Consider the following 21,969-nt stretch of genomic DNA (forward strand, 5'->3'; position numbering starts at 1 on the left):
CCTGGCTGTGCCACAGAGACCTTGGCCTGTCCTGCTGCAGGGTGTGCTCAGCTCCAGGTGAAAACGGGTCCTTATCCTCCAGAGGCTTTATTGAGGAGCAGCTCGGGCCTTTGGCGCCTCCAGCCGAGAGCCAGGGCACCAGGAATCCTCAGTGCTCTGGGGCCAGGCGGTGCTGGCAGCAGAGGGCAGAGCTTAGTGCTGTCACCCGGGATTTGGGACCAGCCCATCGTGCCCCATGGGAACACGGCGCCGTGGGGGCACAGGTGGGGCGTGAGCCCCATGAGAGCACTGTGGGGGCACAGGTGGTGTCCATACCCCACGGGAACACACCCCTGTGGGGGCACGGGTGCCCCTCACAGCTCGTTGTGCAGCGGCTGGCACTGGGGGCTCAGTTTCTCCTCCAGCACAGCGTCGGGGGCGCACACCCAGGGGTCCCCGGTGTCCCACTGCCACCGGAGGAGCTGTGCCCTGAGCAGCTGCAGCACGCCGGCGTAGCGGGGGTCGGGGGCCAGGTTGTGGCTCTCGGCAGGGTCCTGGCTGCAGTCGAACAGCTCCCAGCGGGGTCGGTAGTAGTACTGCTGCAGGCTCCTGTTCCAGTGCGTGGGCTGCCCCGCCCGGGTGCGCCCCAGCAGGTCCTGGAAGGTGGGTGACACGTACAGGTCCTGGTCGATGGGGAAGGGCATCCTGTAGTGCAGGTTGTGGACGAGGCGGTACTGGCGGTGCTGCACGGCTCGCATGGGGTAGTACATGGTCACCTCGTGCTGGCTCTGGCTCAGGAAGGCCGTGGCCCAGGGCTGCTCCGACTCCAGGGCTGGCAGCAGAGACTTCCCGGTGAGCTGCACACGCCTCTTGCCAAAGATGCTGTAAGCAGGGTAGGGGATGGAGAACCAGTCCAGAATGGTCGGCGTCAGGTCTGCAGGGGAGCAAAAGGGTGAGAGCAGGGACAGGCACTGTGGGAGGAAACTCAGCCCCAGAGAGGGGCAGAAAGGTCCCCAGGGATGGCGTCCCTGCAGGGAACCCTGTCCTGTCCTCCCTCCTCTCCCTTCCCTGCACTGGCCCTGCCAATGCTCAGGGCTCGGGGCTGTCCCCAGGGCCAGGACCCTGAGATTCGGTGCAGGGAGCAGCCCCCAGCCCCAGGCACGCTCAGCTCTTACCCAGGAGGGAGGCGAAGGCCGGGCTGACCTGCCCCCAGCGCCGGGGGTGCTCGGGGGAGGAGAGCAGCAGCGGCTGGGCGGTGCCCGAGCGGTACAGGTTGGTCCTGCCCCCGGGGAACGGGATGCCGTTGTCGGAGGTGTAGATCACCAGGGTGCTGTTGAGGAAACCGGCGTGGCGCAGCTCCTGCAGGACCAGCCCGATCCCTGTGAGAGGAGAAACAGAGCTCAGGGGGCAGGGAGGGGGTCAGAGCTCAGCCCCAGGCTGGCCAGATCCCTGTGAGAGCAGGGACAGAGCTCAGCCCCAGCCTGCCCAGGCTCCCACCTTGGTCCATGCGCCCAATGGTCGTGTACTGGGCAGCCAGGTCCTCCCGGGCAGCCGGCGTGTCTGGGACAAAGGGAGGGACCTAAACGGAGACAGGCAAAGGGACACGTGGCTGACACAGGCCCCTCTTGCTGTGACACTGGGGACAGTGACAAGGTGGCTGCCACCATGTGAAGCCCCACAGGTTCTCACCTGCACTTGCTCTGGCTGGTAAATCTGTGGCTTCCAGTCAGGGATCCAGCCCATCCCGCTCTGTCCATTGCCAAACTTCTCACAAAAGGGCCCATACTGGGGCTGGGAGTGCCCACAGCGGTGAGGGTCGTGGAAGGCAACATAGAGGAAGAAAGGCCTAGGGGTGGAAAGGGGGGATGTGGAGGGGCTGAAGCAAAGGGGTGCCCAGAAACCTTCCTGGGCTGTGCCACGGTGAGCTGGGGTCAGCAGGACTCCCCCCACCTAATCTGGATATGGGGGGACCCTGTCTGTGACCAGCTGGGCCATGGGGACAGACAGCCCTTCCCAGGACAAGGGGGCAGCCTCACCTCTCGTCCTGGCTCTGCAGGAAGCGCCGGACGAGCTCCTTGATGCGGGTGATGTTTCTCCCCACCTGCAGGACCGAGCTGTTCTCCTCTGTGTAGGCAAAGTCGAAGGGGTACACAGCCCCCGGCCCCACGTGCTTCTTCCCAATTATCCCTGTGACAATGCAGACAGCTGCTGTGGAGGAGCAGGGCTGGGAGGGTGTGCTGTCTCCTCTCTGCAGGGACAGCCACAGGTCCAGGGAGCTCTGTCGGTGGGGTTTGGTTTGGTGCTCCCTGCCCATCCCAGCTCCTGTCCCAGCTCCTCCAGCCCCTACCTGTCCGGACGCCTGCATGGCTCAGCAGCTGGGGCAGGCTCCTCACGCCGTCGAAGGAGTTGAAGTGATGCACGTCCTGGTGCAGCCCGTACATCCCATTCTGGTGCTGTGGGTACAGTCACGGTCAGACCGGGGCTGCCAGCCCAGTTCCAAAACACATCCAGCCGTGCCCGTGAGCCCCTACCTGGGGTAAGCCGGTCAGGATGCTGGCCCGGCTCGGGGAGCAGCTGCTCACGGAGGTGAAGGCGTTCTGGAACAACAAACCGCGCCGGGCCAGCGCGTCCAGGTTGGGCGTGTGGATGGCAGAGTTGTTGTAGGCGCCGCTCTCGAAGCCGCCGTCATCGGCTGCGGGACGGGAGCGGGGTCAGCCCGGGGGTGTCCCTGGGGTCAGCCCGGGTGTGTCCCTAACGGGCTCGAGGGACACTGATGACACCGGAGCGTCCCCGGGCTGTGGGTGCCCCGGCCGGTGCTGCGGAGGGGATGCAGCGGAGCCCGGGGCCGTCCCTCCCTCCCGCTCCCGGGATGCCCCCAGCGCCCAGTCCCGGGCAGGAGGGTCCGGGCCGGTTCCGGGACCGGGCCGCACTCACCCAGGAGCAGCAGCACATTGCGGGCCGGGGCCGCGGCTCCGCCGGGCGGGAGCGCTCCCAGCAGCAGCAGCAGCGCCCAGGGCCGCATGGCACCGGGCACCGGCACCGGTACCGGCAGCAGCACCAGCACCGGCAGCGGGGACCGGCGGCTCCTCCGGCCGCCCCGGCTCCTCCTCACCCCGGTCACATGAGGCGTCCCGGCCGCTCAGATCCGGGGCGGGCGGAGCTGCGGGCTGTGCTGGGCTGGCCCCGGCGGCTCCGCGGTGTCCCGCTCCGCTCCCGGTACCGACCCGCGGTGTCCCGCTCCGCTCCCGGTACCGACCCGCAGGGTCCCGCGCCGCCCCGGTACCGACCCGCAGGGATCCCGCTCCGCCCCGGTACCGACCCGCGGGGATCCCGCTCCGCCCCAGTACGGGCCCGCGGGGTCCGGGCCATGCCGGGGTCCCGGTGCCCGCTGCCGGCGCTGCCGGTGCTGCGCTGGCTCCCGCGGTACTCCCGGGCCTGGCTGCCGCTGGACGTGCTGGCCGGGCTGGCCGTGGGCCTGACCGCCGTGCCCCAGGCTCTGGCCTACGCCGAGCTGGCCGGGCTGCCGCTGCAGGTGCGTACCGGGCCCGCAGCGGGACCCGCGGAGCTCCGGCCGGGTGAGCCGGACCCGCTCGCGGGCAGTGCGGCGGGCACGGCCGGGCTGGGCAGGGCCGGCGCCGTGCACTCGCCCATTCCCCGGGCGCGATGCCACCCGTGTGCCGAGGGCCCGGCGGTGACCCGGGACCAGCCCAGCCCAGTCCGGGCCGTGTCTGGCCTCTCCCGGCTGCCAGGGCTGTGCCAGTGCCCTTCTGTCCCCCTGCAGTACGGCCTCTACTCCTCCTTCATGGGCTGCTTCGCGTACTGCCTGCTGGGCACGGCCAAGGACGTGACGCTGGGTCCCACGGCCATCATGTCCCTGCTGGTGTCCTCGTACGCCTTCCAGCAGCCCGCCTACGCCGTCCTGCTCGCCTTCCTCTCGGGCTGCATTCAGCTGGCCATGGGGCTCCTGCGCCTCGGTGAGATGCCCTTGCCGTGCACTGATGTGTTTGGGATGTTGCTGCACAGCCTGGAGCTGTTCCTTCCTCCTCTCTGCTCCGCGGACACTGGCACTGTCCTGCTGTCCCGCTGGGGTCAGGATGTGCTCACCCTCTCCCATCCCATGCAGGGTTCCTTCTGGATTTCATTTCCTGCCCGGTCATTAAGGGGTTTACCTCAGCTGCTTCCATCACCATCAGCTTCAACCAGGTCAAGGTAGGACCTGCCCTGTCCCGGTGCCTCTGCAGCTCTCTCTTGGTGCTGGGACATTCAGCAGGGCTGGGCCGTGTCCCAAAGGTGCCCGTGGTTCTGCTGGGTCCCTGAGCGCCCTGCTCGGAGCAGACCGAGCTGAACACCCTCTGCTGGTGACCAGCTGGTGGCAGCCAGGACACCGGCAAAGCCGGGACATGGCATCGGTCACCTGCAGGAGTCACCGGGCGATCCTCTGGCACGGTGGGTTTGCAGATTTGGGAGCTGGCGGTGGTTTGCAGCCCCGGGAGCCCCTCGCTGGCCTCACAGGGACCCGAGGCTCTGCTGGGCTGCCACACTTCCCTTGTGGTTAACCCAAATCAGAGCCTCTGGCAGCAGCTCCAGGCCGGTGTTGGCTAATGGCTGTGGTCACGGGGCCGGGCTGGGCTGTCAGCAGCTTTTCTGCCCGCACAGAACATCCTGGGGCTGCAGGGCATCCCGAGGCAGTTCTTCCTGCAGCTCTACGAGACGCTGAGGAGGACTGGGGAGACCAGGTTAGCCCCCCTGCCTGCTCCCCATCCCTGGGGCTGATTTCTGGGCCGTGGCACAAACCCGCTGCCCTCCCTCTGTGGAGCTCTCAGCGTGTTTGGGTGGCACCGCTGTGCCTCTCGCAGGGCTGGGGACGTGCTGCTGGGGCTGAGCTGCCTGGCAGCGCTGGCAGGGCTGCGGGCCATGAAGAGCCACCTGCCCCAGGCTGTCCCCACGGCTCCGCTGGCCATCAGGATCAGCCACCTGATTGTGTGGATCTGTGCCACAGGTGTGTCCCCTGTCCCCCGCCTGTCCCCTCCCGGGCTCATCTTTGGGTCAGGGAAGGCAGAGCCTGAAATGGGAAAGGCTGGTGGGGGCCAGGACCTGGAGGTGGGGCAGGGAGGAAAAGTGCCAAGGCTCCTGTCCCTGTGTCCCTTCCTAGGGCTGGGCAGTGCCCAGCAGCTCGGGTACCATCTCCTGCCCCCTTCCTAGGGCTGGGCAGTGCCCAACAGCTCGGGTACCATCTCCTGCCCCCTCCTAGGGCTGGGCAGTGCCCAGCAGCTCAGATTCCATCTCCTGCCCCCTTCCTAGGGCTGGGCAGTGCCCAGCAGCTCGGGTACCATCTCCTGCCCCCTCCTGCTGCCCTGGGCTCGGGCAGGGCTCATGGCTGCTCTCTCCACTTTGGCAGCACGCAATGCCCTCGTGGTCCTGTTTGCTGGCCTGGTGGCTTACTCCTTCCAGGTGATGGGCTGCCAGCCCTTCAGGCTCACGGGCAGCATCCCCCAGGGGCTGCCACCCTTCCGGCCACCACCCTTCTCCCTGGCAGTGCCCAACGGCACCATCCCCTTCCCCAGCATGCTGCAGGTGGGTGCTGCCACTCCCAGGGGCTGCCCTGCTGCCTGTGCAGGGTCCCAGCCCCCCTGACCCCCCTGGATCCCTCCCTGACCCCCCTGGATCCTCCCTCCCAGGACATGGGCGTCGGGCTGGCCGTGGTGCCGCTCATGGGGCTGCTGGAGAGCGTGGCCATCGCCAAGGCTTTTGGTAGGGCTGTGCCAGGGGGGCTCTATGGGGGCTTGGGGTGCTGGGGAGGGGTTTCTGTGGGATTTGGGGTGCTGGGGAGGGGTCTCTGCAGGGCTCGGGGTGCTGGAGAGGGGTCTCTGCAGGGTTTGGGGTGCTGGGGAAGGTACTGTTCCTTTTGGGGCCCTGGGAGGGACTGGGCTCAGTTCCCAGCATGGGCGGGCAGGAGGGGTCCTGGGCTGCCCAGCTGAGGTTTGCCCAGGAGGTGAGCGTTGTCTCGGGGTGCTGCTGTGCCCAGGGGTGCCAGGGCAGGGCCCACGCTGTCCCATCACTGCTGGTTCTGCTCCGTGTGCCTGGCAGGTGCCCGTGGGAGCCTCAGGCCAACGCCAACCTCTCCTTTCAGCCTCACAGAACGGCTACAGGATTGACCCCAACCAGGAGCTGCTGGCTCTGGGTAAGAGCTGCTGGCTCGGGAGGGCAGGGGTGGCACCGGGTGTCCCTCAGCCCCTGGGCTGCCTGAGATCCATGTGGGCAGCTCTGCCTCCCCCTGAGCTTCTCCCTTCCTTCCTGAGCTGCTCCCTTCCTTACCTGCATGCTGTCCCCGCCCCAGGCGTTCTCTCAGCTCAGGAATTTCCAGAACAGGCTGAGTCAGTCCTGCAGGGCCAGGGAGGGGACACAGACACAGCAGTGCCCCTTTCCTGGGGACACAGACCCAGCAGTGCCCCCCAGCCCCTCTCCTTTGTCTCCCCAGGTGTTGCCAACGTCCTGGGCTCCTTCGTCTCCTCGTACCCCGTCACGGGCAGCTTTGGCCGGTGGGTAGCCCGAGGGGAGCAGGGCACTGGTGGTGGTGAGGGAGCTCTGCAAGATCCTGAATGCTTCTGTGCCAATGGCCACCGTCCCTCCTCGAGGGCCCCCTCCCTTCCTGCTGTGCAGTCCTGGAAGCTGGGGGCCTGTTTGTGTTCCTCCCTCCTCCCTGACAGGGCACGGGGTTCTCCTGGGTGGGGTGTGGGCAGTGGGCAGGAGCAGCCCCAGCCCTGCACGGCCTGGCACAGCCTGGCACAGCCTGGCACAGCCCGGCACGGTGGGTTTGTGTTTCAGGACGGCAGTGAATGCCCAGTCAGGGGTCTGCACCCCCGCAGGAGGGCTCGTCACAGGTACAGTCCTGCCCTGTCCTCAGGGAGCACTGGGTGTTGGGTACCCCTGGGTGTTTGGGACCCCTGGGTGCTGGGTACCCCTGGCTGTCCGGGACCCTTGGGTGTTGGGGTTTCCTGGGTGCTGGGACTCCTGGGTGTTGGGACCCCTGGATGTGAGGTATCCCTGGGTGCTGGGACCCCTGGATGTTCAGTACCCCTGGGTGCTGGGTACCCCTGGCTGTCAGGGACCCTTGGGTGTTGGGGTTCCCTGGGTGCTGGGTACCCCTGGGTGTTGGGGCTCCCTGGGTCTGGGTACCCCTGGGTGTTGGGGCTCCCTGGGTCTGGGTACCCCTGGGTGTTGCATGCCCCTGGTCGCCGGGTGCCCGTGGCTGAGGGTCCCTCTCCCGCAGGTGCCCTGGTCCTGCTGTCCCTGGCATACCTGACCTCTCTGTTCTATTACATCCCCAAGGCAGCGCTGGCTGCTGTCATCATCTCGGCCGTGGTGCCCATGTTCGACGCTGGCATCTTCTGGAGGCTCTGGCGGGTTCAGAGTGAGAGCAGGGGCAGTGTCCCAGTGAGAGCAGGGGCAGTGCCCCAGTGAGGGCAGGGGCAGAGCCCCAGTGCAGCCCTGCAGAGCCACTCTGGCGGTCACAGCCACCCCTGAGCTGGGACTGAGCCCCTGCAGGGCTCCCCTGCCCCTCTCACACAGAGCAGGGCTCCTCTCTACCCCAGCTTTCCCATAGCAGGGTCACAGACATGCAGATCCTTGAAATGATTTAATCCTGGTGTCATAGCCAAATAACAGAATGACAGCTCAAGTTTCTGAGGAGGGATCCAGAACAAAGGAGCCTGTGAGCTTTTATCCTTTTATCCCCTCATAAACATGCAAAGTCTGGGGCTGGTCTCTGAGTGTCCCATCACTGTGAGTGTCCCACCATTGTCCCTGAGTGTCCCATCACTGTCTGAGTGTCCCATCACCATCTCTGAGTGTCCCATCACGGTCTGAGTGTCCCATCACCATCTCTGAGTGTCCCATCACTGTCTGAGTGTCCCATCACCATCTCTGAGTGTCCCATCAGAATCTGAGTGTCCCATCACTGTCTCTGAATGTCCCATCACCATCTCTGAGTGTCCCATCATGGTCTATGAGCATCTCTGAGTGTCCCATCATTGTCTGAGTGTCCCATCACTGTCTCTGAATGTCCCATCACCATCTCTGAGTGTCTCATCATGGTCTATGAGCATCTCTGAGTGTCTCATCATGGTCTCAGAGCATCTCTGAGTGTCCCATCACTGTCTGAGTGTCCCATCACTCTCTCAGTTGCCCATCATGTGCTCCAGGGTTCCTGGGCCCTTTGTCATGCAGAGGGGGCACTTCACAGCCCCTCGCCAGGGCTCCCACCCTGAGCTCAGCCTGCAGCTCCACCGAAGCTGCCCCAGCCACCCGTGTAATGCCGAGCTGGCACTGTCACCGAGTGCCCTGTGGCACCAGGAGCAGCCACAGCCAGCCCGGCCTCTCTCTCCTGCAGGGCTGGACCTTGTGCCCCTGTGTGTGACCTTCCTGCTGTGTTTCTGGGAGGTGCAGTATGGAATCGTGGCTGGGGTGCTGGTTTCTGGGCTTCTCCTGCTCCGCTCCATTGCCAGGCCCCCAATAAAGGTGAGCTTCTCCCTTCCCCCCTGCCCTCGTGCTGGTTTTCCCAGCTTTTCACGGACAGGGCAACTGAGAGGATTTTTAAGGGATTTTATTCCATTATCAGTCCCAATGAAGGGTGAGACATGAGATGTAAAACTCAGTGCCATTCCATCAGAAGCCAGCCTGAATCCTGGGTACAATCCCTTATAAATGATTTCCAGCCTATTAGCTTTTGCCACACAATGCTGCTGTTAACAATGCATCTTTCACAGCTGTAATTCTCCAAAATATCTGGTCTTTTTGCAAGGCCATCGTTTGAAACTTGTTGAAACTTGTTTCTAGTTCAATCTCTCTCTCAACAATGTCATCTCTATCCCATGGCCTTCCTAAGCCAGCAGCCCTTATCTCAGAGTGTGCAGGACTGTGTGAGCTTTCTGTCAGGTTTTGAGAATCCTGACCAATCCATTTCTCACACCCTTGGATGTGGCAGGGAGCTGGGAGGGGGCTCCTGAGGGCAGGGAGATGCTGGGCTGCAGGATGCTCCTGGCCTGCCATGGGCCCAGCACAGGGACCCCTCTAAAGGAGCAGCAGGAGGGGAAAATCCTCAGGCTGGAGAGCAGGAGAGGGAAAATCCTTAGGAGAGAGCGGGAGAGAGCCCAGGCACTGAGAGCTGGAGGGGTTCCCTGAGGGATGGGGGCTCCTGCTCCTCCCACTCCATCCAGGAGGGCAGGAGTGACACGGGAGCTGTCCCTGGTGGGGAGGTGACATCCCTGAGCCCCTGTGCCTGTGTCCCTGCCCTTGGTGGTGACATCCCTGAGCCCCCGTGCCTGTGTCCTTGCCTGTGCCTGTGTCCCTGTTTGGGGAGGTGACATCCCTGAGCCCCCGTGCCTGTGTCCCTGATGGGGAGGTGACAGCCCTGAGCCCCCGTGCCTGTGTCCCTGATGGGGAGGTGACAGCCCTGAGCCCCCGTGCCTGTGTCCCCCCAGGTGTCAGAGGGGGCCGTGCTGCTGGTGCAGCTGGGGAGCAGCCTGCACTTCCCAGCCGTGGAGCACCTGAGGAGCTCGGTGTGCAGCCGTGCTCTGGCAGGTACAGTGCTGCTGGCTGGCCTGGGGACACGGCTGTCACCTCCTGTGGGTGGCGGTGCTGCCCAGGCCCTGCACTGCCCCACCCTGGCAGCCCTGCCCTGGCTCTGGGACCCCTGGCTGCTCCCTGGGACGTGACCTTGTGTTCTCCCAGCAGCATCCCCAGCTCGCCCTGTGCTGCTGGACTGCAGCCACGTCAGCAGCATCGATTACACAGCAGTGCTGGGGCTGGCAGAGCTGCTGCAGGAGCTGCACAGGCACGGCCTCCCACTGGCCTTCTGTGCCCTGCAGGTGTGTGGGACCTTGGCCATGGTGTGAGTGTGGCTGATGGGCTCCGTGCTGGCCTCTGGGCTCTGTGCTGGCCTCTGGGCTCTGTGCTGGCCTCTGGGCTCTGTGCTGGCCTCTGCTGTGGTGGCTCCATCACCATCCCGAGCACCTTCATCTCACAGAGCTGGGGTTGGGGGTGCTGGGATGGGCTGGGGGTGCTGAGATGGGCTGGGGGCTCATGCTGGGATGGCTGGGGGTGCTGGGGGTGCTGGGGGTGCTGGGGTGGGCTGGGATCTCTGCCCCAGGGGATGGGAAGGGGCCAGCAGTCCCCAGCCCAGGTTTCTCTGCCCTCAGGAGCCCGTTCTCCAAGTCCTCCTGTCTGCAGACATAGAAGGATTCCAGCATTTCCCCAGCAGGGAGGAGGCAGGGGAGGCTCTGGCTGCTCTGCCAGGATGGGGTGAGTGTGGCTCTGGGGACACCCGAGGGATCTGACCTGTCCAGCTGCACAGCAGCGCAGTGGGGGCTGCAGGGGGCTGGGGGGGTGAGCTGGAGCCCCCCCCAAGAACTGGGTCTCCCCGGCGTTGGGGATTCATGTTGAGCTCTGGTGGTTCAAGACAGCAGCAGCTCAGCACCACAGAGCCCCTCACTCCCCATTCATAGAGGTGGGACAGAATCAGAGGAAAGGTAAAACTCTTGGGCTGAGATGAGGCACTTTAACAGGACAGAAAAGGAAAATGACAATAACCATAAAGGAATATCCAAAGCCAGTGATGCACAGGGTGCTTGCTCACCACCCCCTCAGCAGTGGCCAGATCCCTCGGCCAGATCCCCCCAGTGTTTCCTTCCATGCCCTGTGCTCTGCAACCTCCTCTGGGCCTGGGGCAGCTCTCCTGGCTCTGCCCCTGCCAGCTCCTCCCTGCCTTGGCTCGGTGCAAGCACTGCTCACCAACAGGAGCCTCATCCTGAACCAAACACAGCTCTGAAACAGCTCCTGGGAACCAGAAAATGTCCTCTGTGCCGGGCAGGGGCAGGATGTGAGCCTTGCCCTGACTCTGCCTCCCCTCTCCTGTCCCAGAGCGGTGCAGGGAGCTGGGGGGCAGCAGGGCAGAGCCCCCCACCAGCCCTGCCCAGAGCACCGGGCTCATCCAGTGACACCAGTACGTCCTGTGCCACCCCAGTGACACCAGCACCATCCCTGGGAGCCAGCTGGGCACGGGGCTGGGCTGTCCCCACGGCGAGATGGACAGAGCAGCGCCAGCCCAGCCCCACACGGGCTGTGGGACACAACTGTTCCCTGTCACAGTGACCAGTGCAAAGCCACCCTCCCTGCAGGGAGCTGCTGGCATTTTTAAAACTACTGTTTTAATTCTGGGCCTTTTCCACATTCTGGGCTGCTCCAGTGGTGACACAGGGGGAGCTCTCAAAGTTTTCAGGGCTGCTGTGCTGCCCTCCAAGTGCCATGGGCTTGGCCTCCAGCTCTGGGAGAGGGAGAACGCCTGGGATTGTGCTCCTTACTGATTTTTATCCTTCCTTGCCTTTTTTATCCTTCTCTTGCTGTGGGGTGTTGTGCCAAACGCTGCCCTGGGTCAGGGCTGGGCTCACCCTGGAGTGCAGCCCCTGGCCTGGGCCCTGCCGAGGGGACAGGCACGGTGCCACCAGGCTGTGCCATGGGGACAGCGCCTGGTGGGGCTGGGCAGGGTCGGGAATTCAGTTCCCCAAACGGCCCTCGGGACATCGAGGGTGCAATAAATCAGAAACTGCTAATGAGTCAGTGTGATCTCTGCCTTCCTGAGGGAAAGCTTTTTCCTGTTGTGTGGGAAGGGGAGTTATCTTCTGGTGCTGTGGAGCGTGCCAGGGAATAGAAACTGAAAGCAAACTGGGGCGGTGCTGGTGGGGTGAGCCGAGCCCGAGGGCACGTTCTGCACAGCTCCTGCTGCCAGAGGTGCTGGAAGGGCTGCACATCTGCCCGGGAGCTGCATACCTGCACGGGAGCCTCACACCTGCACAGGAGCCGCACACCTGGACAGGAGCTGCACACCTGCACAGGAGCTGCACACCTGGACAGGAGCTGCACACCTGCACAGGAGCCCCACACCTGCACAGGAGCCTCACACCTGCCCCGGAGCTGCACACCTGCCCCGGAGCTGCACACCTGCACAGGAGCTGCACACCTGCACAGGAGCTGCACACCTGCCCCGGAGCCGCACACCTGCTGGGGCTCCGGGTCCTGCCCGGGCTGCACTGAGCTGTGAGTTCCTTGCTGCACCAGGGGGATGCCAGGAGGGGGATAACGGGGCCATGGGGGTAAAACAGGCTGGTTGTTTAGGAACGTGTGTGTGCTCAAACCTGTGTGAGCGCTGCTGGCGGGCAGCGCTGCTGGGAGCCGTCTTGGGATGGGTCCTGGTGGGCTCCGGGAACTGTGCCCTCGCTTTTGAGTGCAGAATCCGCTTTTGGCTGTCGGGATCAGCACAAAGCGCTCTCCTCCAACACAGCTGCCCTCCCTGCTGCTGCCGGGCCTGTCCTGTGCCCTGCCGGCCGGGGACACCGGCACGGGGGGATGCTCGGGGGGTACCGGGAGAGGCGGGGAACACCTGCACCGGGCACGGGGATGCTCGGGGTACCGGGAGAGGCGAGGAACACCTGCACCGGGCACGGGGGGATGCCCGGTGGGTACCCGGAGAGGACCCCCAGAGATGCCCGGCGGGATGGGGGCCGGGCAGGGCGGGACCCGCCGAGAGCCGCCCGGGGCCGGGATTGGCCGGGATCGGCCGGGGCGGGTCGGGGCTGGGCGGGGACCGTGACTGCAAAAACGAAAGTTGGCGGCTCGGCGGAGAAACGAAACTTGTCCGGGCGGGATTGTGCGGAGCGGCGAACGAGCGGGCGCTGCAGGTGCCGATGCCCGTAGCCGTGCCCGGTGACTCGGTGAGTCGCGCTGCCGGGGCGGTGAGTGAGTGGCGGCACGGGGCACCGGGCCTGGGGGGCTGCGGGGCGGGGGCAGCCGCGGCTCCGGTTCCCGCTGCACCGTCCGGTGCCCTCCGATCCCCGATCTGCCCGAGCCCTCCGGTGCGTGCCCAGGGACTCCCATCTCCTCCCCGTTCACCTGGGACGCCTCTCCCCTGTGTCTCTCCCCGGTTCTCCCCGTGTCCCTCTCCGATTCTCCCCGTGTCCCCCCCCCCCGTGCTCTCCCTGTGTCGTTGCCCCCCGCCCCCCCCCCGGTTTTCCCCGTGTCGCCCCCGGTTCTCCCGGTGCCCCCCCCCCCCCAGACCCCCCCGGTGCCCCCCCCCCAGACCCCCCCGGTGCCCCCCGGGAGCCGCGCTAGCCCCGCCCCTCACATACATAACTGACTCATTTGCATACAACCGCTCCTTCCCCACGCCATTGGCTCATCCACCTTGCTCGTTTGCATATCTCCCGAGGGGGCGGAGAGCCACCAATCCGCGAGGCTCGAGAGCGGTCTATTTGCATACAGGCCCCGCCCGTTGGGCAGGCCCCGCCCAGCCGGGGTCGGCCCGGGCAGCGACCCCCGGCCATGGCTCGGCCCGGCCCGGCCCAGCCCGGCGGAACAAGGCTCCGGGCCCGGCGCAGCCCGGCCGAGCAGCCCCAGGCAGGGCTCCGGGAAGGCGAGCCGGGCCTCCGGCGGGAGCACGGGCCCTCAGCGCGGGGGCGCGCTCGCTGTTTGTGTTGGTTTGCCTTTAAGCGCTGTGGTTCCTCTCAGCTCCCAGCCCGGCTCTCCAGCATCGCTCCCTGACAATAAAACGGGCAGAGGAGGAGGTGACGCGGCCGTGCTGCCTCACGCTGTGTGTGCCGGTGTTTGTGTCTGTGCCCCGGGCGTGTCTGTCCCCCTTGGCTGCGGGGCAGGGCCTGCCGGGGCCTGTGGGGCCGCGCTGGGCCCAGGGACTGGGCCGGGCTGGGCCTGCACACGCTGACCGGGGCCTGCCCATTGACGGGGGGCTGCACGCTGATCGGGGGCTGCCCATTGACCGGGGCCTGCCTGTGTCACCTCTGGTGCCCGTGCGGCTCTGGGCTCTGCTCTGCCCAGCCCATCCCACTCTGCTCTGGTCCCAAACTCCCCTCCCAATCTCTCCTCTCAACCTCCCCTGACCAGAGACAGTTTTCTTCACTTTGGAGTGACTGTCAGGAGACAGACAGGTGATTCAGTTGGTGACACATCCTACACAGTCTTCACGCTCAGGTCTCCAGTGTTGAAATAGTTTATTTTACCAATGAAGTAGTGCTGATGTTTGTGTTAAAAGACTGGTTGAGTCCTCCTTGGCACAGAATTTCCGATTCACAGCTTGTTGTTAGATTCGGAACTCACCCCTGAACTCTGTTTGACACCACACTAATTCTGACTCTGAACAGAGACAGAATCAAGTACACAACACGGTTCTGCTGGGGGAAATGTTTCCTAATCCTTTACTTGTTTAAGACCGAATGACCTGGGCCACCAGAATGGCTTCTGGTTTGTTGGCAGAGAGAATGTGGTCCTAGAAAAGCACACTAAATCAGAATGAAGCTGCTGCAGTCCACACAGGGTCAGTTCTTAGCACATCCCTCTGCACTCCAGCATGGCAGGGTTACAAACCTGGCATCTCCAGCTCTGGAATGCTGTAGAAAGAACATCCCAAGTAGCTGAGGTTCAAAGCTTTTGCTCTCAGAGCTGGGGTGGAGGCAGTGTGGAGGAGCCTGTGAAACCCCTGCAGAAGGCAGAGATCTGGGCCCAGAGCTACCCTTCCACAGGTTTTTGAAGGACTGGATAAAGCTGTGAAGATAAAAAGGGAGTTTCCTCTGCCTTCTTGGAAAGCTCTCAGCTGAGTGGGAGCGGTCACAGTGCCACCCAGCAGGCTGTGCCAGCTGGGAGGTGCCACTGTCCTGTCCCTGCTCATGCTGGGCTCCAGGCGCTGGCACAGGCAGCTGCTTGCCAGCACTGCTGCTGCATTTGTGTCTGCAGCAGGCACAGGGATGGAGCTCCACATCACTGCTGGGGTTCCCTCATGATTATGCGTCTGGAGAGGGCAGGAGGCTGTAAGGGTGAGTGGTGGCGTGGCTGGTGGGAGTTGAGCAGGGAACAACAACAACAACAACCAGCTCCTGTGTGTCCGTGACTTTGCCTGGGACAGTTTGCTGTTCCCAGGAGCTGTTTCAGAGCTGTGTTTGGGTTCAGGATGGGCTCCTGCTGATAACAGCCCGATGGCTCAGCAGCTGTGAGCAGTGCTTACACTGAGCCAAGGACTCCCCAGGCTGCCCGGGCAGGGAGGAGCTGGCAGGGGCAGAGCCAGGAAAGCTGCCCCAGTGCCAGAGGAGGTTGCAGAGCACAGGGCATGGTGCTGGAGGAGACACTGAGGGGGTCTGGCCACTGCTGAGGGGGTGGCTGGGCATGGCTCAGGGGGTGGTGAGCAAGCACCCTGTGCAGCACTTGGTCTGGATTTTCCTTTATGGTTATTGTAATTTTATTTTTCTGTCCTATTTAACTGTGTGTATCTGAACCCAAAAGTTTTGCCTTTTTTTACTGATGCTCTCCCCATCCGGGGACTTGGAGTGACCTGGTCCAGTGCAAGGAGCCCCTGCCTGTGGCTGGGGTGGGATGAGATGAACTTTAATGTCCCTTCCAACCCAAACCATCCTGTGACCCCTGGGGGGTGAATTTCCAGTTTACCAATTAATTTCCTTCCATTGCAGAGAGAAGAGAGGTGTAGATCCCTGCAGGCCCTGATGCAGAGGAAGAGGTGAAGGGAGAAGGTGCTGCTGGGCCTCTTCCACCACTGAAACAAAGGAGACAGAGGGCGAGTCACCGATGGACAGGGCAGGAGCTCTGCCTGGCACTGCAGGTGGATCTCCCAGCTCTGCTGAGACACGGAAGGAGGAACAGGGATCCTCACTGCTGGGGGATGTCACAGCTCCAGAGAGCCACACAGAGCCCTCGGCTCAGCGCGGGGCTGGCGACTCTGCTGAGGCGGCGTCCCTGCTGAGGAAGGTGAGGATCGTGCTGGGGAGCAGCTGGGAGTTGTTGCTCTCTGTGTGAAGTGAGCAGGCCAGGCTGCATCCCCCACTTCCCTCTGGCCACGCCGGGGAGCTGCTGCCTGCCTTCCTCCTGGAGGAGCTCGCTGTGCTTGCTGAGGCTGTGTGTGCGTGCAGATTACGTGAGTCAGCTGAGACACTGCAGGCTGCTCTGTGCTCCTGCTGAGCAAGTCTTGAATATTAAACCTACACAGCTCTCAAGAGTTATTTGCATTTCGCTGGCTGGCCTTGTCCCTCCTCTTCCTGATCATTCCCTGTTAGCCCTGTGTTGCAGGAAGATGTCAGCACTTGCTGCAATGGAGGAGGTGACAAAGAATTGCTAAAGCAATGAATAAGCACATTGTGGTCTTTGTTTTTCTTTTTTAAATAGAAAGGGAAGAAGACCAAAGCAAAGAAGTCCATCTCTGGGGAACAGGACTCTCTGCCTCCTCAAAGCACAGCACCAGCTCAAACCACAGAGCTGCCTGACACAGGTGTTGCTCCTCCAGAAACCCAACCCCCCGGCGGTGAGGGGGCAAACCCAGGTGCTGATGGACGTGCTGATGCCAGTGGAGACACACCTGGAGGCGGCAGGGATTTGGCACAGCTGGGGAAGGAAGCTGGCAGCCTGGGAGCAGAGGGGCTGAGCCCTGCAGAGCGGAGCAGCACTGCCGGGGGGGCTGCCCCAGCTGCCAGTGCCACAGCCCCGGGGCACGAGGTGAGGGCTGGCACAGCCCCGGAGCACGCAGGAGCAGCCAGGGACGATGTGGAGCGGGGCAGTGCTGCCCCTGGCCGGCCGCCAGCAGCCACAGCCGGTCCCCAGGCCCGGGGCAGCAGCAAGGAGCGGCTGCCAGCAGGGCAGGGAGCCGGGCCCTCTGCCAAGGGAGCCGTCCCTGGCAGTCCCAGGGCACCTCCTGCCCGGGGAGCCCCCCAAAGCAAGGCTGAGCCCAAGGCCTCCCCTGGGGCTCCGAGCCCGCCGGCTGGGAAGGAGCCCAAGCAGAAAGGGACCAGTTCCACTGCCAAGGTGAGTGTGGGTGAGCTCTGGTGAGTGTTCAGTGGGCACAGCTCCCCTCTGCCAGTGTGACTTGCTTGTGCTGTCAGTGAGGCTGTGGAGCACCAGCCCAGGGGTGCAGGGGTGAATTGGGGAGGCTCTAATTTGGGTTCTGTTCTCCTGGGTGCCAGTTGTAGCCCAGCTCTCACTCAGGGCTTGCTCAGATGCCCCCAGGACTGGGAGGTGTCTCTTCTCCAGCCAGCCATGCTCTCTGGAGAGCTCTGGGATCCCCTTGAATGAGGGGATTTGGTGCTTTGCAGGTGCCTGTGCTCTGCAGGCCTGGTAAGCTGGAGGTTGGTGTGGTGTCTCTTTCACTTTCTTTATGCCCCATCCTCTGGGACCTGGGGCTCACTGAGCAGTGTGTTTGGATTGGGTTTCTCTCCATCCTGGGCTGTTTTCCTTAGCCAGCAACTTCCCTCAGTGAGGGATCAGTGTTTGCAGTGCTTCCAGGGGACTGAAGCTGCTGCTGCACCAGTGTTGGGGGGCAGGTGAGCAGTAGAGCAGAAGGTGCTGCACTGTTGATGGATGGTGTGGGCATCTTGACTCTGGTGGGCCAGAAGCCCTGGGAACATCAAACAGAAATGTAAGGGAGGAAACGAAAAGGAAATTGCATTGTTTAAAGGAAGTCATGCAAGACTGCAGGTGCAAGGCTGTGGTTAAGCAGTATAGCTGGGAAACATGAATAATGTGGTTATTGCTCAGCAATGAAACATTTTACCCAAGGCTGTAAGAGTATATAAATGGAGTTGTAGAAACAATAAATGGCTTCTTGCTTGCACCAGGAGCCCCATCTCTCAATCACCAGCACACCAGGAGGAGATGCTGTGCTTCCAGGGGCTCCTGTTTCATTGGGCGTTGTTTGTCTCCCTGATGCAGAATGCAAACACAAAAGAGAAAAATCAGACCCCAGGTGAGAAAATGCCCAACGTGAGTGAGAAGACAAGTCTGAACCAAGGAGCCAAGGCTGCCAGGAAGGAGAGTGCTGTGGCTGCTGCAGACAGCCCCAAGAACAAAAAGGAACAAAAGAACCAGAAACAGGTGGAAAATATTAAAGAAAGGTGAGAACAGCCCTGCTGCTCCCCAGCATTCTTCCTTAACAGGAGTTGCTGTGAGGAGGACTCAGGACTCCAGCCTGAGGTGCTGGGATGGGGTCAGTGCTTACCTTGGATATGTGGAAATGGAATTGTCTGGAAACTGAGGTGTAGTGGTTGTGCATGACAGAACCAGTGTTGAATGGGACCTCAGCACAGGTGACGTCCTGGGGGATGTGTTGAACCTGCTTGAGCATCTGATGGACAAAAAAGAGATTATTCTCTTAGTTCTTGCTCTTATGAGCACCATGTGCTGCACCCACACAACGCTTCAGGTGAATAGTGTGAAGAGCTGTTTTGATGTTTGGCTTAATGTGTATGAGCTGGAAGGGGTGGGAAGTGTGACTCTGCTGGGCCAGAGCATCTCCTGCTGCCTTTAGGAGCCCCTTTTTCCTTTTTGCCCTGGGCTTTGCCCTAGGCCTGCTCAAACATCAGTCTGAGGGAGCAGCTGCCAGAGTGCGTGGGTCTTGCAGCCACTCAGCTGGTGGCTCCAGTGTGATTTGAGGTTTGCAGTGATTTGTGCAATTGAAAAACGCCGACAGAATCCCTTCTGTTCTTTGCTGCAGTTCTGTGAGCCGCACTGAGGGTGTCACAGTGTATTTCCATGCAATATTATCCAAAGACTTCAAGCTCAACCCCGACACTGATAAAGTGTTCATCAGGGCCCAGGGCATTCCTTCCTACGCCAACTGGAAGGACAACATCTGTGAGCTGAACTGCACCAGGTGAGTGTCCCCTGCTCGGGTCCCTCTGGGGCCTCAGCCACTGTGCTGGGCTGGCTCTGTGCCCACAGCTGGGGCTGCAGCAAAGGGTTTCACAGTGGGGAAAGCTGCTCTGAAGTGTTCTTGTGAAAGAACAGTCACTGTTCCTATTAGAAATGGAGCAATGTGTGGAAAAGGAGGTCTGTAGATCACCTAACGTGTCCTTTGCCTGCCTTTGCTGTGTTTGTGTCCCCAAGGAGTCTGGGAGAACATGGATACCTCATTGAAGGCGCTGTAACTCTCAGCAGAGAAATCCTGGATAAATACATTCCTTACAAGTACTGGGTGTCCTGTGGGAAGGGGGATTATGAGTTCATTTACAAGAAGTCAGAATCCAATCAACACGTGAATCGCTGCTTGCTGATAAACAAGGCACTTCTCAACAATGGGGGTGAGCTCTGCTGCTGGACCTGCCCCCTGGGGTGATCCCTGCTGTCCTGTGGCCCAGCATTCCTGCCAGGCAGCCCTGTCTGGGCTGCTGGGGGTATTGCTGAGGCAGCTGGAAGGGAAAAGCCCCTGATTGCAATGGTTGTTTCCCTGTGTTCCTGTTCCAGAGTGGCACCAGTACGATGACATTGTCTGTGCAAGGCCTTCCAAGTTCAAAAACATCTGGCAGATCTTAACTTTTGATAAAACCAAGGAAGTGGTGGAAGGGAAGAAAATAGCTGCCAATATTATGTTAGAAAGTATCTTCAGCATTCTTGGAACCTGGAGTCCTGACAATCTGAGGAATTTCTTCTGGCAGCTGAGGCAGTTCCATAATGTTGCAGGAGCCCAGCGGGTGTTTGATGGCAAGGCAACAGTGTGGAGAGAGTTAAACTTCAGCACAGAGCAGGTAATCTCCCTTCTCTTGCACAGAGGCAGAAAACATTCTGTTACTGAACCCAAACTTTATTGTTGCTGTTGACCTCACTGGGTTAATTTTGCTTTTCCAGTCAAAGTTCAGGTACAGAAGCAGTGGGGATCTTTCTGAGGTGGCTGTCACTGACTGCCTTGGGGGCTTCAGTCAGCCTGTGCACCTCAGTGTGGTTCTGAGACCCCATGGGGGTCAGCAGCAGGGCTGTGATGTGGTGACTTCACACCTGAGTGGGTTTTGTGTCTGGATATTGATTTCCTAAGCCTTGCCATTAAGTTTTGCTGCCAGTTGTTCTGTCACTGACAACTCTGCACTCATGTCTTGCTCCAAACCTGCCTGCTTTTTGGGAGAAGCTCCTGTAAGAAGATCCTGTTCTAAGCAGTGATGCCAGCAGGGCTTCTGGAATCCAAAATTTCTTACTTGACATGATTAGGAAATGTGACAGAAATGCCACATTGTCTGTTTTGGTTTTTGGGCTGCTCCTTCCTGTCCTGTGGCCTCGCTGGAACTGGCAGAAGACATTGGCTTCAGAAGAGAGACTAATGCTGTGCTTGCTTTGTTTCTTCTCTTCTTTGCCCCAGGTGAATGATTTGCTGCTAAAATACATGAAGAAAATAGCTGTCCCTTTCCTTGTACCAGAAGCAGCTCCAGAGGACAGAATCATCCAAAGCAAGCTGGCTCTGGGGCTCACCATTGTAGTGGTAGTTGAGAACTATTCATTCTCAGTACCTAAAAGTGACCTGGCTGACCTGTGCAGCCTCCTGTGCTTGGATCAGGTGTCACCACAAGATGTACAGGATGAGATCCATCACATCAAACAGGCTTTTGCAGGAGTTACCAGGTAAGTGCTCCATGTACCTTCTAACTGACCAGGCTGGTGTTGCTTTGATAAAACAACAGGAATCCAGCTCTCTACTGCCAGAGAACCAGAGAAAAAGCTACATTTGAAGGTATTAAAATACCTCAGTTCCAGCCTCCTGCCTGAAGCAGGGCTAGCATCCAGGCAAGGCTGCAGTGCACCATTCCACACTCTTTAGCTGGTTTCCCTGGAGTGCCTGTCTGCCAGGGTGTGATCTGACTGCTTAGCTGGAGCTGGATGTGGAGTGCTTCACTCACACAGCTGCAGCCATTGTATTTCTTTCTGGAGCCCTTCTCTGTGTGGCTGTCACAGGGCTGGGGAGGCTCATGGGGAGGCTGTAGCTGAAGGATTGGGTCTTCCCAGGGCTCCAGCAGCAGGGTCTGTGCAGGGAGGTTCAGCAACATTGCAGCTCTGGGCCTTAAACCTGCACAGGTACCTTCTGCAGTGAAGAGTGGATGGAGCTGAAATAATGCCCAGAGGTTAATTAAAGGCACACAGAGAGATTGAAATGTAGCCTCCCACACCCCTAGGGTGTTCTCAAGGCTGGGATAAAGCTGCTCTTTCACTCAGTGTGTTTGTTTTGTTTTGTTTTTTTTAGCTTGAAGGTCGACCTGACAAACTTGTGCCAGAGGTGCCTTGAGTGTAACGTGGAGCAGTGGGTGTGGGTCCTTCCCCTTCTGCACTCCTTTGCTGCTCCCCTGCAGCAGGAGCACGGGCTGCTGGAGGAGGATGCCTGGGCAGGGCTGGAAGGGCTTCCATTTGCTGAAATCAGGAGGAAGCAACATGGGTGAGTTTTCCAGAGCTCCCAGTGCACTCCTCATCTCTTTTTTTGTTTGTTTGTTTGTTTGTTTGTTTTTCCCTCCCTCATTTGTAAAGAGCATGAAATGTAGCACGTTTGGGGTATTTGGGCACAGGCACACTGGTGGCTCAGAGGTCACTGAGTGTAGCCCAGCTGGGCACAGGGTGACCCCTCAAACACAACCCCCCCAGTTCTGCCAGCCAGGGAGCAGGTGGGAGCTAAAGCTGCTCCTCTTGAGTAGAGTCTGAGCAAGACCTGGGGTTTCTCTTCCCTGAGTGCTTGTGCTCAGTGGTTTGGTTCTGCAGTGCCACCCCAGGGACTCCCACTGATCTCAGCTGCAGGGACAGAAGCACAGGAATGAGGAGGAGGCTCCTGTGTGGGCTGCACAAGCTCAAGGCCCTTTGTTCCTTGGAATGCTGAAGATTTTGTTTTGTCTCCCCTCCAGAGGGACCCTGCTGGCACGAATGAGAGAAAAGAAGCACCTGATGGAATTTGATGGGACTCTGGTCAAGTCCTGGCTCTGTGTGCTGCCCCTGGGGAGCCTGGCTGAGTTCATAAGAGACTTCTCCAGTGAGCTCTTAGTTACCCTTCAGGGTGTTCTGTACAGGCTGGAGAATGTTGACCTCTCGTGGAGCTTCTCTCAGGTTTGTCATCTGGCAGCTTTGCCCAGCTCTGGGATGAGGGCTCACACTGGGCTCCTGGCTGTCCTTGGGCAGAACTGAGCACCACTGAGG

General features: G+C 61.1%; 3 protein-coding genes across 3 annotated transcripts in view; 2 read left to right on the forward strand and 1 right to left on the reverse strand.

Annotated features, from left to right (window-relative positions):
• Positions 1–75: 75 nt before the first annotated feature.
• Positions 76–3,066, reverse strand: SGSH (N-sulfoglucosamine sulfohydrolase). The gene is made up of 8 exons (XM_058039034.1): positions 2,914–3,066; positions 2,511–2,671; positions 2,327–2,432; positions 2,016–2,166; positions 1,669–1,825; positions 1,477–1,558; positions 1,155–1,358; positions 76–913 (listed from the first exon to the last, which is right to left on the reverse strand). The coding sequence occupies exons 1-8, from the start codon at positions 2,999–3,001 to the stop codon at positions 354–356; spliced, it is 1,509 nt and encodes a 502-aa protein (XP_057895017.1). The 5' UTR covers positions 3,002–3,066; the 3' UTR covers positions 76–353.
• SLC26A11 (solute carrier family 26 member 11) lies at positions 3,000–11,588 on the forward strand. Its single transcript, XM_058039083.1, has 17 exons — positions 3,000–3,095; positions 3,242–3,511; positions 3,761–3,953; positions 4,103–4,188; positions 4,636–4,715; positions 4,836–4,978; positions 5,378–5,553; positions 5,658–5,730; positions 6,110–6,160; positions 6,458–6,518; positions 6,805–6,860; positions 7,250–7,390; positions 8,369–8,496; positions 9,459–9,558; positions 9,709–9,845; positions 10,176–10,278; positions 10,897–11,588. Exons 1-17 carry the CDS (start codon positions 3,000–3,002, stop codon positions 10,971–10,973), a joined length of 1,971 nt encoding a protein of 656 aa, XP_057895066.1. The 3' UTR covers positions 10,974–11,588.
• Positions 11,589–15,589: 4,001 nt separating this feature from the next.
• RNF213 (ring finger protein 213) overlaps positions 15,590–21,969 on the forward strand; it is a 42,505-nt gene continuing 36,125 nt past the window's right edge. The window contains exons 1-9 of the mRNA XM_058039049.1: positions 15,590–15,795; positions 16,210–16,842; positions 17,746–17,927; positions 18,527–18,685; positions 18,919–19,112; positions 19,276–19,556; positions 20,159–20,418; positions 21,035–21,223; positions 21,681–21,891. Coding sequence (XP_057895032.1) covers positions 15,616–15,795; positions 16,210–16,842; positions 17,746–17,927; positions 18,527–18,685; positions 18,919–19,112; positions 19,276–19,556; positions 20,159–20,418; positions 21,035–21,223; positions 21,681–21,891 — 2,289 coding nt within the window. The 5' untranslated portion in view covers positions 15,590–15,615. The remainder of the gene's footprint in view (positions 15,796–16,209; positions 16,843–17,745; positions 17,928–18,526; positions 18,686–18,918; positions 19,113–19,275; positions 19,557–20,158; positions 20,419–21,034; positions 21,224–21,680; positions 21,892–21,969) is intronic.

Source organism: Melospiza georgiana, chromosome 21 (genome assembly GCF_028018845.1).
Source record: "Melospiza georgiana isolate bMelGeo1 chromosome 21, bMelGeo1.pri, whole genome shotgun sequence".
NCBI classification, from domain to species: domain Eukaryota; kingdom Metazoa; phylum Chordata; class Aves; order Passeriformes; family Passerellidae; genus Melospiza; species Melospiza georgiana.